The sequence below is a fragment of the Lepidochelys kempii genome, chromosome 2 (assembly GCF_965140285.1).
Source record: "Lepidochelys kempii isolate rLepKem1 chromosome 2, rLepKem1.hap1, whole genome shotgun sequence".
Taxonomy (NCBI): Eukaryota; Metazoa; Chordata; order Testudines; family Cheloniidae; genus Lepidochelys; species Lepidochelys kempii.
The window spans coordinates 83,194,609-83,207,382 of record NC_136381.1 but is presented as its reverse complement, the minus strand read 5'-3'; the positions used below and the strand labels follow the sequence as shown (position 1 = coordinate 83,207,382).

The window sequence follows — 12,774 nt, the reverse complement described above, 5'->3', positions numbered from 1 at the left end:
GATCTCTCTCCAGTCCCCACCCCTTTTAATCAAACCCAAGTTCCCCCTAACAACAACAAACCCAAGTCTTCGGCTGTCAATTTCCATTTCTATCATGGATGATCCACTTGTCTCCAGGCTGGGTGGAATCTGTGGACCTTATTACTTGAAAAAATAAAATACAAAATAAATAAATAAAGGAAATTCTCAAGTAAGCACTGATACCCCTTTTTTCTATTTTCCCTTGTGCTAAGGTCTATAGAGCTATTACAACAAGATTTTCACATCAGTGTGCCTCCCAGGTGGGAAACAGGCTCATCCTTGAAACAAGAATATCCAAGACAAGGTCTGTAATGGATTTCCTCCATCTTTCCCCAGGCAATAAGTGGTGGAAAAGACTTCTACCAGAAAATAGTCACAGGATAACCAATATGCTGAATTTGGTTAACTTGCATTTTCATGGCCATGAAGCTGCCAAGCATCTCTCAGAAGATAAGACTACTTTGCCATGAGAGAGACTGCTAGTGTTCCTAAGGACTGGACTTTAATGCTTGACCAAAAGAAGGCTATTTCTTAAATGTACTTAGGAGAACGAATGCTACGATAGTAGTGAGGACTGCCTGTCTGAATTATAGTTACAGTACTGGGTCTTGTTCAAGAAAGCTCCCAATTTAAAAAAAAAAAAATTGGAGGGAACTTCAGGGACAAGATGCTCCTCCACTGTCAGCGATTGAGAGTTCTGGCTCTGTCGCCAAGCTGCAAGCCATTGTAATGAATCTGTGGAACACAGCATAATGAAGAAGATACAAATCCTACAAGAACTTTGTTGTTGACCCCTGTCCCCCCTCTTTAGGGCCAAAAGCCACTTTCATGGCACAGATAGTAGGATATAGCAACCTTAATCCATGACAAATGTTCCACACACACAAAAGACCTCATGTAATTCTTATAATTAAATTAATCCTAATCCACAGTCTGGATAAAACTATAATCTGCCAGATGCATTTTCTACTGATGTATTTATATGGTCATTACCCTTGAATAATCATAGTACTACCCAACTATTCAGAAATAATTTAAAACAGACATCTCTTTCTTTCCAGCCTGAAGAAATAGATTGATTAGTTTCTATTTGTGCATGCACACAAAAATTTTAGAGGGAAATCTGAACTGAATTGAGTTTTGAGTGATATTCATAGTAATTCATGTCTTGTGGAGTGAGTTCCATAGTTTAGGGCCAGTTCCTTTGAAAGTTGTGTGTACTTACAGCCTCCCCTTACTGATTAACCAGTTTCATAGTTCCTGTATCATATCAGTCATGGAAGGTCATGACTGTGAGAAAGGAGCAATCTCTCAAGTAGGTAGGGCCAATCCCATGAAGAATTTTTAATATCAGGGCAGACTTTGAACTGTACTCTGTATTCAGTTAGGAGCAAGCACAAAGTGTAGGATGGTGTTCACAGCAGGCAGGTGGTGCATTTTGTATGAGTTGAAATCTCTCCAAAAGAAGTGTTTTCATTCTTAAATATGCAGTACTGCAGTAATCAACCCCACAGGTCCAAAATGCATGTATCAATTTGGCCAGGTCTGTGGTTCACAGGATACCATCTTTTGGCCAACTGTAAATAGACAGGGGTGGGCTTTTTTTTTTGGGGGGGGGGGGGGAGGCATAAAAAAAAAGTACTTGTGGCACTTTAGAGACTAACAAATTTATTTGAGCATAAGCTTTCGTGAGCTACAGCTCACTTCATCGGATGCACACAGTGGAAAATACAGTGGGGAGATTTTATATACACAGAGAACATGAAACAATGGGTGTTACCATTCACACTGTAACAAGAGTGATCAGGTATGGTAACACCCATTGTTTCATGTTCTCTGTGTATATAAAATCTCCCCACTGTATTTTCCACTGTGTGCATCCGATGAAGTGAGCTGTAGCTCACGAAAGCTTATGCTCAAATACATTTGTTAGTCTCTTAAGGTGCCACAAGTACTCTTTCTTTTTGCGGATACAGACTAACACAGCTGCTACTCTGAAACCTGTTTTTATGCCAAGGCTCTTTGGGCATCTATAAACCATGAAGAGCCCAAATGAACCCCAAGATTACAGATTAACAATGAAAGCACACATGTGCACAACAACAGGGAAGGCTATAGAGTACGCAAGTTCTTCAAAGTACTTCCTTCAGGTTCAGTAAGATCAAGTTTCAGCTTTAGTTCAACTGCTCTTTATCAGGGTGCTGATTTCTGAAAAGCTTCGAGAGCACTAGGGGTCAATGATATTTGCATTTGATTAAATGAGTGTTGGCTGCATTCTGCTGTTATTTCTGCCCACATTGTCTCACCAGCTCTATTGCTTTATGTAGAATGTTTATCATCATAACGAAGAGGACTGAGCTTGTGTGACTCTGCGGGCAAAAAAGGAAGAACAGTTACCCATAACAACCCTCTGGGTCTGAAAAAGGAACTGATTCATCTCAGTATGTTTCCATTCACATACAGGACAAGAGAACTTGATGATCAATGGAGTGAAGTGTCTAGCAGAGAATTAAAAAAAAAGTCAGAATTTTTATTAAATACACTCTTTTTAGAGTAAAGTATTAGAGGGGTAGCCGTGTTTGCCGCTTTTACAGATCCAGACTAAGAGTCCTGTGGCACCTTATAGACTAACAGACGTATTGGAGCACAAGCTTTCGTAGGTGAATACCCACTTTGTTATTCACCCACGAAAGCTTATGCTCCAATACGTCTGTTAATCTATAAGGTGCCACAGGACTCTCTGCCACTCTTTTTAGAATATTTCCCACAAATACCATGGGAATGAAAGGTAAGGTTCTACAGGCTGCTCTCTCCTTAGCTTTACAATATCCTACAGCAAGACACTGACATGCAAAAACTTTTAATATGGGATTGAAATGTACCCCAAGTAATCCTCAGGGGTTGTTTGTTTAAGAATTTCTACTCTGTATCCACTGAATCCAGAGATACAAGTTAGAGGTTTAGTTTTCAACATATACCTCATTAAACTTCACATGTAACTGTTTTGAGGGGGAAAAAACGTGACGTGTTTATATTTTGAGATTACTGAGAAGACATTGTTAGTGTTCTAATGAAATATGCATTATTTGATAATTGATAATGTCTAACTATTTGCTTGCCTGAAAGGGCTTCCGTTTTATTAATGGAAAAATAAATACATCATCACTCAGAAACCAATTTTTTTAAATTAAGGATTTTTTAAACATCCCAGGGTCTTATTGTTTTTCTTTTTATGCTAAACAAAGTTTAAACTTTTAGAAGAAACAGTATGAGCTATATCAGCACATTATTAAATTGATGGGTGTTATCAGCACCAAGCAACCTAATAACTGCTTCCGCATAGCTTTACGACATAGGCTGTACATACGAAAAGGCCTGCATTTTGATTAAACAGCTAAATTAGCCAACCATACAGCCTACATGCGCCTCAAACTTTTGCAAAGTGCTAAAAACCCTTAGCAAGTAAAGGTCAAACCTAGATCTAGAACCCACTTAACCAAGTTCCACAGCCAGTGCCTCCAAGCCAAGTTACTGAATATCTTGGTTCAAGTTTCACCATCTAAAGTTGTGATTAAAATCTACAGATGGAGAAGGGAATGAAGTACAAAACATTATTTTAAAGCACTTGGGTAAGCGTTATTAGCCCGATATTACAGGTAACTACTAGGGCTGTCAATTAATCGCAGTTAACTCACCCAATTAACTAAAAAAAATTAATTGTGATTAACTGCACTGTTAAACAAGAGAATACCTATTGAAATTTATAAAATATTTTGGATGTTTTTCTACAGTTTCAAATATATCAATTTTAGTTACATCACAGAAAACATGTATAGTGCTCATTTTATATTTTTTATTACAAATATTTGCACTGTAAAAATGATAAACAAAAGATAGTATCTTTCATTTCACCTCATGCAAGTACTGTAGAACAATCGTGAAAGTGCCACTTACAAATGTAGACTTTTTTGTTCCATAACTGCACTCAGAAACAAAACAATGTAAAACTTTAGAGTCCACAAGTCCACTCAGTCCTACCTTTTGTTCAGCCAATCGCTAAGACAAATATTTTTGTTTACATTTACGGGAGGTAATGCTGCCCGCTTCTTATTTACAATGTCACCTGAAAGTGAGACCAGGCGTTTGCATGACGCTGTTGTAGCTGGCGTTGCAAAATATTTACGTGCTAGATGCTCTAAAGATTCATATGCCTCTTCATGCTTTGGCCATCGTTCCAGAGGACAGGCTTCCATGCGGATGACGTTTGTTAAGAAAATAATGCATTAATTAAATTTGTGACTGAACTCCTTGGAGGAGAATTGCCTTTCTCCTGCTCTGCTTTAGCCTCATTCTACCATATATTTAATGTTATAGCAGTCTTGGACGATGACCCAGCATATGTTGTTCATTTTAAGAACACTTTCACTACAAATTTGACAAAATGCAAAGATAACAATGTGAAAATTCTAAAACTAGCTACAGCACTCAACCCAAGATTTCAGAATCTGAAGTGCCTTCCAAAATCAGAGGGATGAGGTGTGGGACATGCTTTCAGAAGTTTTAAAAGAGCAACACTCCAATGCGGAAACTACAGAACGCTAACCACCAAAAAAGAAAATCAAACTTCTGCAGGTGGCATCTGATTCAGATTGTAAAAATGAACATGCATCGGTCCACAATGTTTTGGATCATTAGCGAGCAGAACCTGTTATCAGCACAGACACATGTCCTCTGGAATGGTTGTTGAAGCATCAAGGTACATAATCTTTAGCGCATCTGGCATGTAAATATCTTGTGACACTGGCTACAACACTGCCATGCAAATGCCTGTTCTCACTTTCAGGTGACGCTGTAAACAAGAAGCAGGAAACATTATCTTCTGCAAATGTAAACAAATTATTTGTCTGAGCAATTGGCTGAACAAGAAGTAGGAATGATTGGACTTGTAGGCTCTAAAGTTTGACACTGTAGAAAACATGCAAAAATGTTTAAATAAATGGTATTTTATTATTGTTTAACATCAATTAATTCTTTTAGTCGCACGATCAATCACGATTAATTTCTTTTAATCGCTTGACAGCCCTACTAACTGCAAAGATTTTAACCAAATTGTCTAAGACATACCGTAACATGGTAAATAAAATTTTGGGGTAGTATATTGATGAGTGTATTTCCAACTCTGCCACAAAACTCCTTTTTAACCATGAGTAACTGAAGAACATAGTTGTCAAATCTATAAAATGGATCATGTGCACACTCACATTAGGATTTTACTAGATGTGTGAGTTTCCCCTTCACTTTTCAGGAGTGGCATTAGCCAGTGAGGAATGGGATTGTGAAATTGACAATTAAGATATTCTCAATCAGTATTTTCTCTCTTCAAAGGCTTCATTGATAAAGAAAGTTTAAGTTTCAAATAGCAATATCTTAAATGATTTACCCTTCCTGACTTTGAAATGTTGTCTCTTACATGGACCAATGTACGTCTTTCACTATGTCATGTAACATGATTGTGTTTTGACAGATAGGGGGATAGAAAGGAACACTAAGACTTGCAAACATTTCAAAGAGGTGCTAGTTGAAAGGGTTGGGTGGGGGTTAAATCTCCAGAAGTAATCAGTGAAAACTTGCAGAAAATATTCTAATAGCAAAGGAAACTTATCGCTAAATATTTTAAAGCCAAAGGATCTCTTTTTGGGGGGTAGGGGAAAGGATGCAGAGTTAAATAGGTAAATCAAGTCAGACTAGTATGACTTTACTGATTTCTGTGTTAATGGGACATCCAATCTCATTATACCCAAGGAAGACCATAATGTCTAAATCACATTGTCACCAAATTGCTGGGAAACGTATTCCATAATCCAAAAGCTGCACTTACACATATTTTGAAGCAACAGAATCTGGTACCTCTTCTGAGGCTAGATTAAATTAGCAGTGGATAATGCAGTACACACTATTGTCAAACAGGTTTCAGAGTAACAGCCGTGTTAGTCTGTACTCGCAAAAAGAAAAGGAGTACTTGTGGCACCTTAGAGACTAACCAATTTATTTGAGCATAAGCTTTCGTGAGCTACAGCTCACTTCATCGGATACATACTTTCCACAGTATGCATCCGATGAAGTGAGCTGTAGCTCACGAAAGCTTATGCTCAAATAAACTGGTTAGTCTCTAAGGTGCCACAAGTACTCCTTTTCTTATTGTCAAACAGTTATTTTTAAGCCAACTTTCTGAACAAGTCAAGAGGCACTTTTCTCCTGAGGATTAAGACTACAGTGAGTTTGAAGTTTTAAAATTAAGCTGTTTGAGTTAGTCAAATGTCTGAACAATATTTAAGGTGTGAAAAAAAATTAGAACTTTTTGTACTCTGAATTCAAAAATAACCAAGTGGAATTTTACCGAACTACCATTTAAAGTTACTTTTGAATAAAAAACAAGCATGAGACGTTTCAGACCAAAAGGTTTTCCTGCAGAAAGTTTTAAAGTACTAAAACACAAAGATTTGGGCCATTTTCTGACTAATAATACAAAAATGATACAAAAATGGATAAAGTATATTCAGTGAACAAACATTTTAACTAAAAAGAAAAGGAGTACTTGTGGCACCTTAGAGACTAAGGAATTTATTTGAGCATAAGCTTTCGTGAGCTACAGCTCACTTCATCGGATGCATACTGTGGAAAGTGTAGAAGATCTTTTATACACACAAAGCATGAAAAAATACCTCCCCCCACCCCACTCTCCTGCTGGCAATAGCTTATCTAAAGTGATCACTCTCCTTATAATGTGTATGATAATCAAGTTGGGCCATTCCAGCACAAATCCACGCTCTCTCTCACACACACACCCCCCAACCCACTCTCCTGCTGGTAATAGCTTATTATTACCAGCAGGAGAGAGGGTTTGTGTGGGGGGGAGGGGAAAGAGAGAGGACGGAACCTGGATTTGTGCTGCAAATGGCCCAACTTGATTATCATACACATTATAAGGAGGGTGATCACTTTAGATAAGCTATTGCCAGCAGGAGAGTGGGGTGGGGGGAGGTATTTTTTCATGCTTTGTGTGTATAAAAGATCTTCTACACTTTCCACAGTATGCATCCGATGAAGTAAGCTGTAGCTCATGAAAGCTTATGCTCAAATAAATTGGTTAGTCTCTAAGGTGCCACAAGTCCTCCTTTTCTTTTTGCGGATACAGACTAACACAGCTGTTACTCTGAAACCAAACATTTTAACTGTTTAATGTTATTAGTGAAACAGACAGCTTGCATTTATTTTTGCCTCTGGCCCTGTTTAATACACGAGGTGTGCAGCAATCTCTCATTAGTGCACACCCTACAGTGTCTGACTACTTGTTTAACACACCCTCTGCTGTTTTATTTGATCTTTTCAACATTACATACAGTATTAGATTCCTAGGGCTTGATATTTTGAGAAGTTACCTGATGCTGTGACATGTACTTTTTAAAAAGAAAGAAACTAAAGCTGTAGAACTACCATGCCAACACATAATAAAGTTAACTGAAGAGAGTTATAAATTAAGTAGTTAATAAAAAGCTGTGTGAATTTCTTTTGTTCTTCCTCTTCGTATCATTCTGTATCTATTTTCTGCCTTTATATTTTTCGCCCCAAGTTCACTTTGTTCTTCTTCCTGGCCAGTTCAGCTTTTCTCTCCCAGATGATGTTTTTCCTTTCCCAGGGTATGTGTTTCCTTGGCTCTGTTATACGTCCCTCATTTACACCTACCTCAGTTCATACTACCCCTTCACTTCTTTGGCACTTCCCATTCTCTTTGCATTAGTTTTCCTTGTCTTATGCTCTCACAATATTTCAAATCTCAATGCATGCACAGCCAGGATTAAAGAGAAACTAGTGCATGATGTGCACAAGTCTGAATGGACACAGAACTACATAACAAGGAAACACAGGCATGAAATAATCAAGTTGGGAGGGGCAAGAGAGGTTCAAGAAAAGGAATAATGGGGAAGGGGAGGGGAAAAATAAGTACACCTGACAACTACCCCCCCCCCAAAAAAAAGTGTCCTGCACCTAAAAAATGTTTGATGCATTTAAACCTACGTACATAGAAATGAGTTTGGGGGTTTAAGATATTCATACAATAGATATTACAGTTGTAGAATGCTGATACAGTTTAGTCTAAGAATAGAAAAATATTCAGTACTACAAACAGCATTAATTCAGTCAAATTAAAAGTTTTTTTTAAATTAAAAGCATTGTGACGAGTAGCAGAAGCAGCCCACATAAGTTGACCAAAGCCTATGTGAATGAGACAGGGAGCATGTAAAGCAGACATTGTTTGTGCTAGCTCTATAGACTAGCCTTTGTTAAACAGAAGTCTAATCATTAAACTTTTCCCAAAAAAAAGAGTGTAGGTAGGGTTTAGCCAGCTTCAAATGCTATTTTAAAAAATAGTAAAATATGTTTTTCTGCAGAATGCATTGCTAACTTCTTTAATGCCTTTTTTTTTTTAAGCCACAGAAAAGGCTATGCCACACAGAGTAAACCATTCAGGCCAGAAAACATGTATTTTGTTTCTGAGAAATAGCATATTAAGTTGTGGTGCTAGATGGACAAGAACCAACACATACCCAACCTCTTAGGACAACTTAATTTAGTGTAGAGATTTTAAATGCGCTGGCAGTAAGCTTTTACTAAAAGTGTCTAAAAAGCAGGGGCATGAGCGTCAGCATCCAGTCAGTATTGGTTTTATATGTAAGACACCAAGGACTTACACCATTAGTCCACTATATTGAAACTATTTGAAATGTTTTTTTTCTATCAGCAAAAGTAAGTTTTGGACTATATTTTTTGTTCTCTTCAAACGAGTGCCCACTAGGGAAAGATAAGAAATAGTTGGAAGTAAATCTCATTCTGAAATTTGTATCAAAAGAACGTACGTTTAAAACTATGACCCACATGAATCCAATCCAACTTATCTGTCCAGTAAGACTCCAATATTAAAGAGAGAGTCAAGCCCTGGGATGGAGCTATGTATAGGCCCTATCTATCTACACTACAATTAGGTCAGGGAACCTGGTTCCAACACAACTGTCCCCCACTTCTGGCTCCAGACTGTAGAGCAGATGAACCAAAAGAAGGCTACGAAATATGGATAAGGTCCAGTCTACACTATAAACTAGAGCAATGTTTGTAACCAAGTTCCCTGACATACTTGCTGTCTAGACATGTTGGGGTAAGCGCTGCCAAAACACCTCAATTCTGCTAGTTGCAACATCCTTGCAATCCCTATGTCACAGCTCCCATGTTATGGCTGTAGTCAGATTTATGAGGTGGACAAGCAGATGTGCTAGTAATTTGCTACTTAAACTGATAAAACCTGATAACGTTGTATACATAACACGGGGAAAACATTTGACTTTCAGTGGTGAAAATAGGGTATAGATCACAGGTACAGCTACCCCAAGACTTAGCTTACAGTGTACATCATTATCAGTTCCCTATGTTAGGTAGGAGTATCAAATTTGTTAAAAATAAGAAATTTCTGAATATCAAGAGTAGTGTTTCCTTACATGCAGAATACTATCACTCATTAGGACTTCAAATATGTTAGCATGTACAGCCATCAACCAGATATTCAAATTGCCCCAACTTGCAAGCAATAAATTGACCCTTGCATCTTTTAGAGCATGAATTTCTCAGAAATTACATGAAACAGTATCAGCTTGCATACCCTACTCCCTGCTGTTCAGTATGAGATGTTTATCTGGTAGGCTAAAATACAAGATACTAGAACATCAGAATTCCATAATTAAGTAGTAATTTCTGCATATCTTACAAATGATTAATGCATTGTATTCCACCACCCACGTTCTACGTACAGGTGCACATTCTGTTCGGCACCACATAGCCCAGGTAGAACGAAAGGAAGAATTTTTGCCTTCATTTGAAGTTGAATCTTACCAAGGCAAGAAAAGGTAACTCAATAGATGATGAAAACAGGAACAATTGTGTGTATGCCTAACACAGCTTTTCAAAAGTTTATCAGGTACAAAACCTACTTCACTTGCCCTTCACCATGACAATGCTGAAAAACTAAAAATCTATTTTATTCACTTGGCACTTCACCCCAGCAAGAAGAAAATTTTACATAACTGGTTTACTAGTTTATGTAATTTATTGTTACTACTTTTGACAACTGTAAAATTAAGGCATCCAGCAATACCTGAGTCTATTTCAACTTTACATTACAATGCAATCAGAAACTAACAGTACACAGGCATTAGTTTCATATGAATGTCAGCCATTAGCATTTTAGAAAAGCATCTCAAGAACTAGATATTATCTTTCATTTTAGCACATGCTACTCATTAAGATGCTGAAATGCGTCAAGACACTAAAGAATTGAGGAAGCAGCATGGGCTACAGGATCAAGTAGGGGAACAGAAAACTGTCCCCAGTTCTCCTCCCACCAATCCAACAGGCTTGCTAGGAAGTTTTGAGCAAGCCATTTAACCCCATATCTATTTTCCCCATCTGTAAGATTAATTTTCACAATGTTGTAGTAAAGGTGGTAAAAACAGTTAGTATTTGCACAACACTATGTATATGAGCAGTAAGTATTCATAGCACTGAGATGCTCTACTGAAAGTGGTCATACCTTGCGTATAAGACTCACACTTCTCAAAAAGAAAGGAGTACTTGTGGCACCTTAGAGACTAACAAATTTTACACCACGACACGTGACTATCTGCAGGATAGTGTCTGGGTTTAGAAGTGGCAATAACTTGTCATCCCCTTGAACAACAAAGTTAACATTGCCCCCTATAAAAATAGTGAAAGAACACAAGACACACGATATGTATAGGAAACGTAAGGGTGAGGTGTGAAGAATAGGCAAATACTTCAGTGGTACTGAAGATTCTCACATAGTTCACAGATTCACGCACACACTACAGCACTCATCACAGGTAAACAAAAGTAAGTAGGAGTTAAGTGACGCGACTAAGCAAGGCGTGTAGAGTTTGGTCCTACAGCGTAGTAGATTCACAGAAACAGGGCGCAGACGGATCTCCACGCACACGCTACTTACCAGTAAGCAGTCACAGTTCACTTCAGATTTGGGGTCCTTTAACATCACATCGATTTTTTCAAACCGAGCCTCAAAGTTTTCGCCTGTCGACATGTTTTCGAGAATAGAGTTTTCCTTATTCCAGAGCAAAGCAGGGTAAGCTACCAGGCTACGATGCTTCCTAGGTAGCCTCCGGATCAGAGAAGTCAGGGGCGAGGGGGAATGGAAGTCTCACGCGCTCCCCAAAAGATTTAGAGCCGAGGGTGGGGTAGGAAGAGCTGCCCCCTTCTATCCACACACACACAAGCGTTTCTAGGCTGCGATCGCAACCCCGCAGACTCCCTCGCTCCACCGCGGTCTCGCCAGCCGCATTCCCCCAGCCAGGCGGCCGCCCTCGGAGCCAGCGGAGCGGTTCCTCCTCTTGCTGCTGCTCGGCGCCAGCTCCCGAAGAGCAATTTCTTTTGAAGCAAAAACCACCATGAAAACAGGAAACTCCTCAGCGCCTCGGAGCTACTCCCTCCATGGAGCCCCGGGGCGGGGTGCGGGGACCGGCGCTGCCCCCGCCCTGTGCCCAAGCTGCTCCGGGCAGCGGGGTGCCAGCTGCGCAGGCCGCCCTGGCCCCCACTTCCGGGGGAGAGGCCCCCCCCTCGAGCGCGGCGACACCCCTCGGGCACGAGCGGCTTCAGCGGAGCGACGGCAGCATCTTCCTCCCTCGCTGCCTGCCCCCGGCGGCGGCGGCTCCTCCTCGGCTGCCCCGCGCCCCTCCTCACCGGCCCCGCAGGGACTCGCCGCCCGACTCCAGCCCCCGGCCGGGAGCCGCGCTTCAACTCGCCGCAACTTCCAGCCCCGGCTCCTCGCCCATCTCCCTCCCCCACAGACCAGTCGGAGGAAGCCGCTGCTCCCGTGGAAGGGACCAAGCGAGGCTGTGGAAAGGAAAGGGCAAAAAGGAAGCGGAGCAAGGTCCGGCCGCGGCTGCCTCCGGGAGCGAGGAGGAGACTCGCACAAATATGTCCGCCTTCCTGTTTAAACAGACCGAAAGGGCCGGAACCAAACGCGCATGCGCTGCGGAAGAGCGCGCGAGCGAGCGAGCGGGGCGGGGAGGAAGCTCGCTATCCCCAAGCCCACCACTGAACGGCCGCCGAGCACGCGCAAGCGAATCTCCTGCCCGCGCATAAATGAACTGACGGGTGGAAGCGCGCCCCCCAGCCGGATGCACACGTGCCTCCGATCGGCGAGCGATCTCTTGTGGGCCAATCACCGCCAGCGGAACGTTGAGGTGGCAGGAGGTGAGATGCTGCAGAGAGTAGGAGACTTGTGACATGTCTTGCCCCAGAAAAGCAAAATGTCCAGGGCACTGTAGACTGGGAGTGGACATTTGGCCGGGAAGGAGTGTCTCTAGCTCAAAGTCTGCTTCCCTGGACACATTCCATACTAGTCTGCAGTTTACAATCAGCCAAGAGCGACATGTAGAACAGACTGAGAAAGTAAAAATAATACATCAGGAAGTTTAGAAAGACACCTCACCTGTACAGTATTTCTTATGTTGCTACTTCATTTTGATAAAGTGGAATATCTATGGACAAATATTAATTTGTAACATTAATAAGGAACATCCCTTTTAATTATTAATCAAGTGGTATAGCCTCATTACTGGGGCCCTACCAAATTCACAGCCATGAAAAACATGCCATGGACCGTAAAATCTG

The 12,774-nt window shown here is 40.7% G+C and overlaps 1 protein-coding gene across 4 annotated transcripts in view; it reads right to left on the bottom strand.

The window, feature by feature from the left end:
- The window catches only part of ROCK1 (Rho associated coiled-coil containing protein kinase 1), a 186,064-nt gene extending 173,956 nt beyond the window's left edge, over positions 1 to 12,108 (bottom strand). For all 4 annotated transcript variants that reach the window (XM_073331427.2, XM_073331428.2, XM_073331429.2 and 1 more), the window contains exon 1: positions 11,090 to 12,108. In XM_073331427.2, the coding sequence (XP_073187528.1) occupies positions 11,090 to 11,182 (93 nt within the window). In that variant the 5' untranslated portion in view covers positions 11,183 to 12,108. The remainder of the gene's footprint in view (positions 1 to 11,089) is intronic.
- Positions 12,109 to 12,774: the final 666 nt, after the last annotated feature.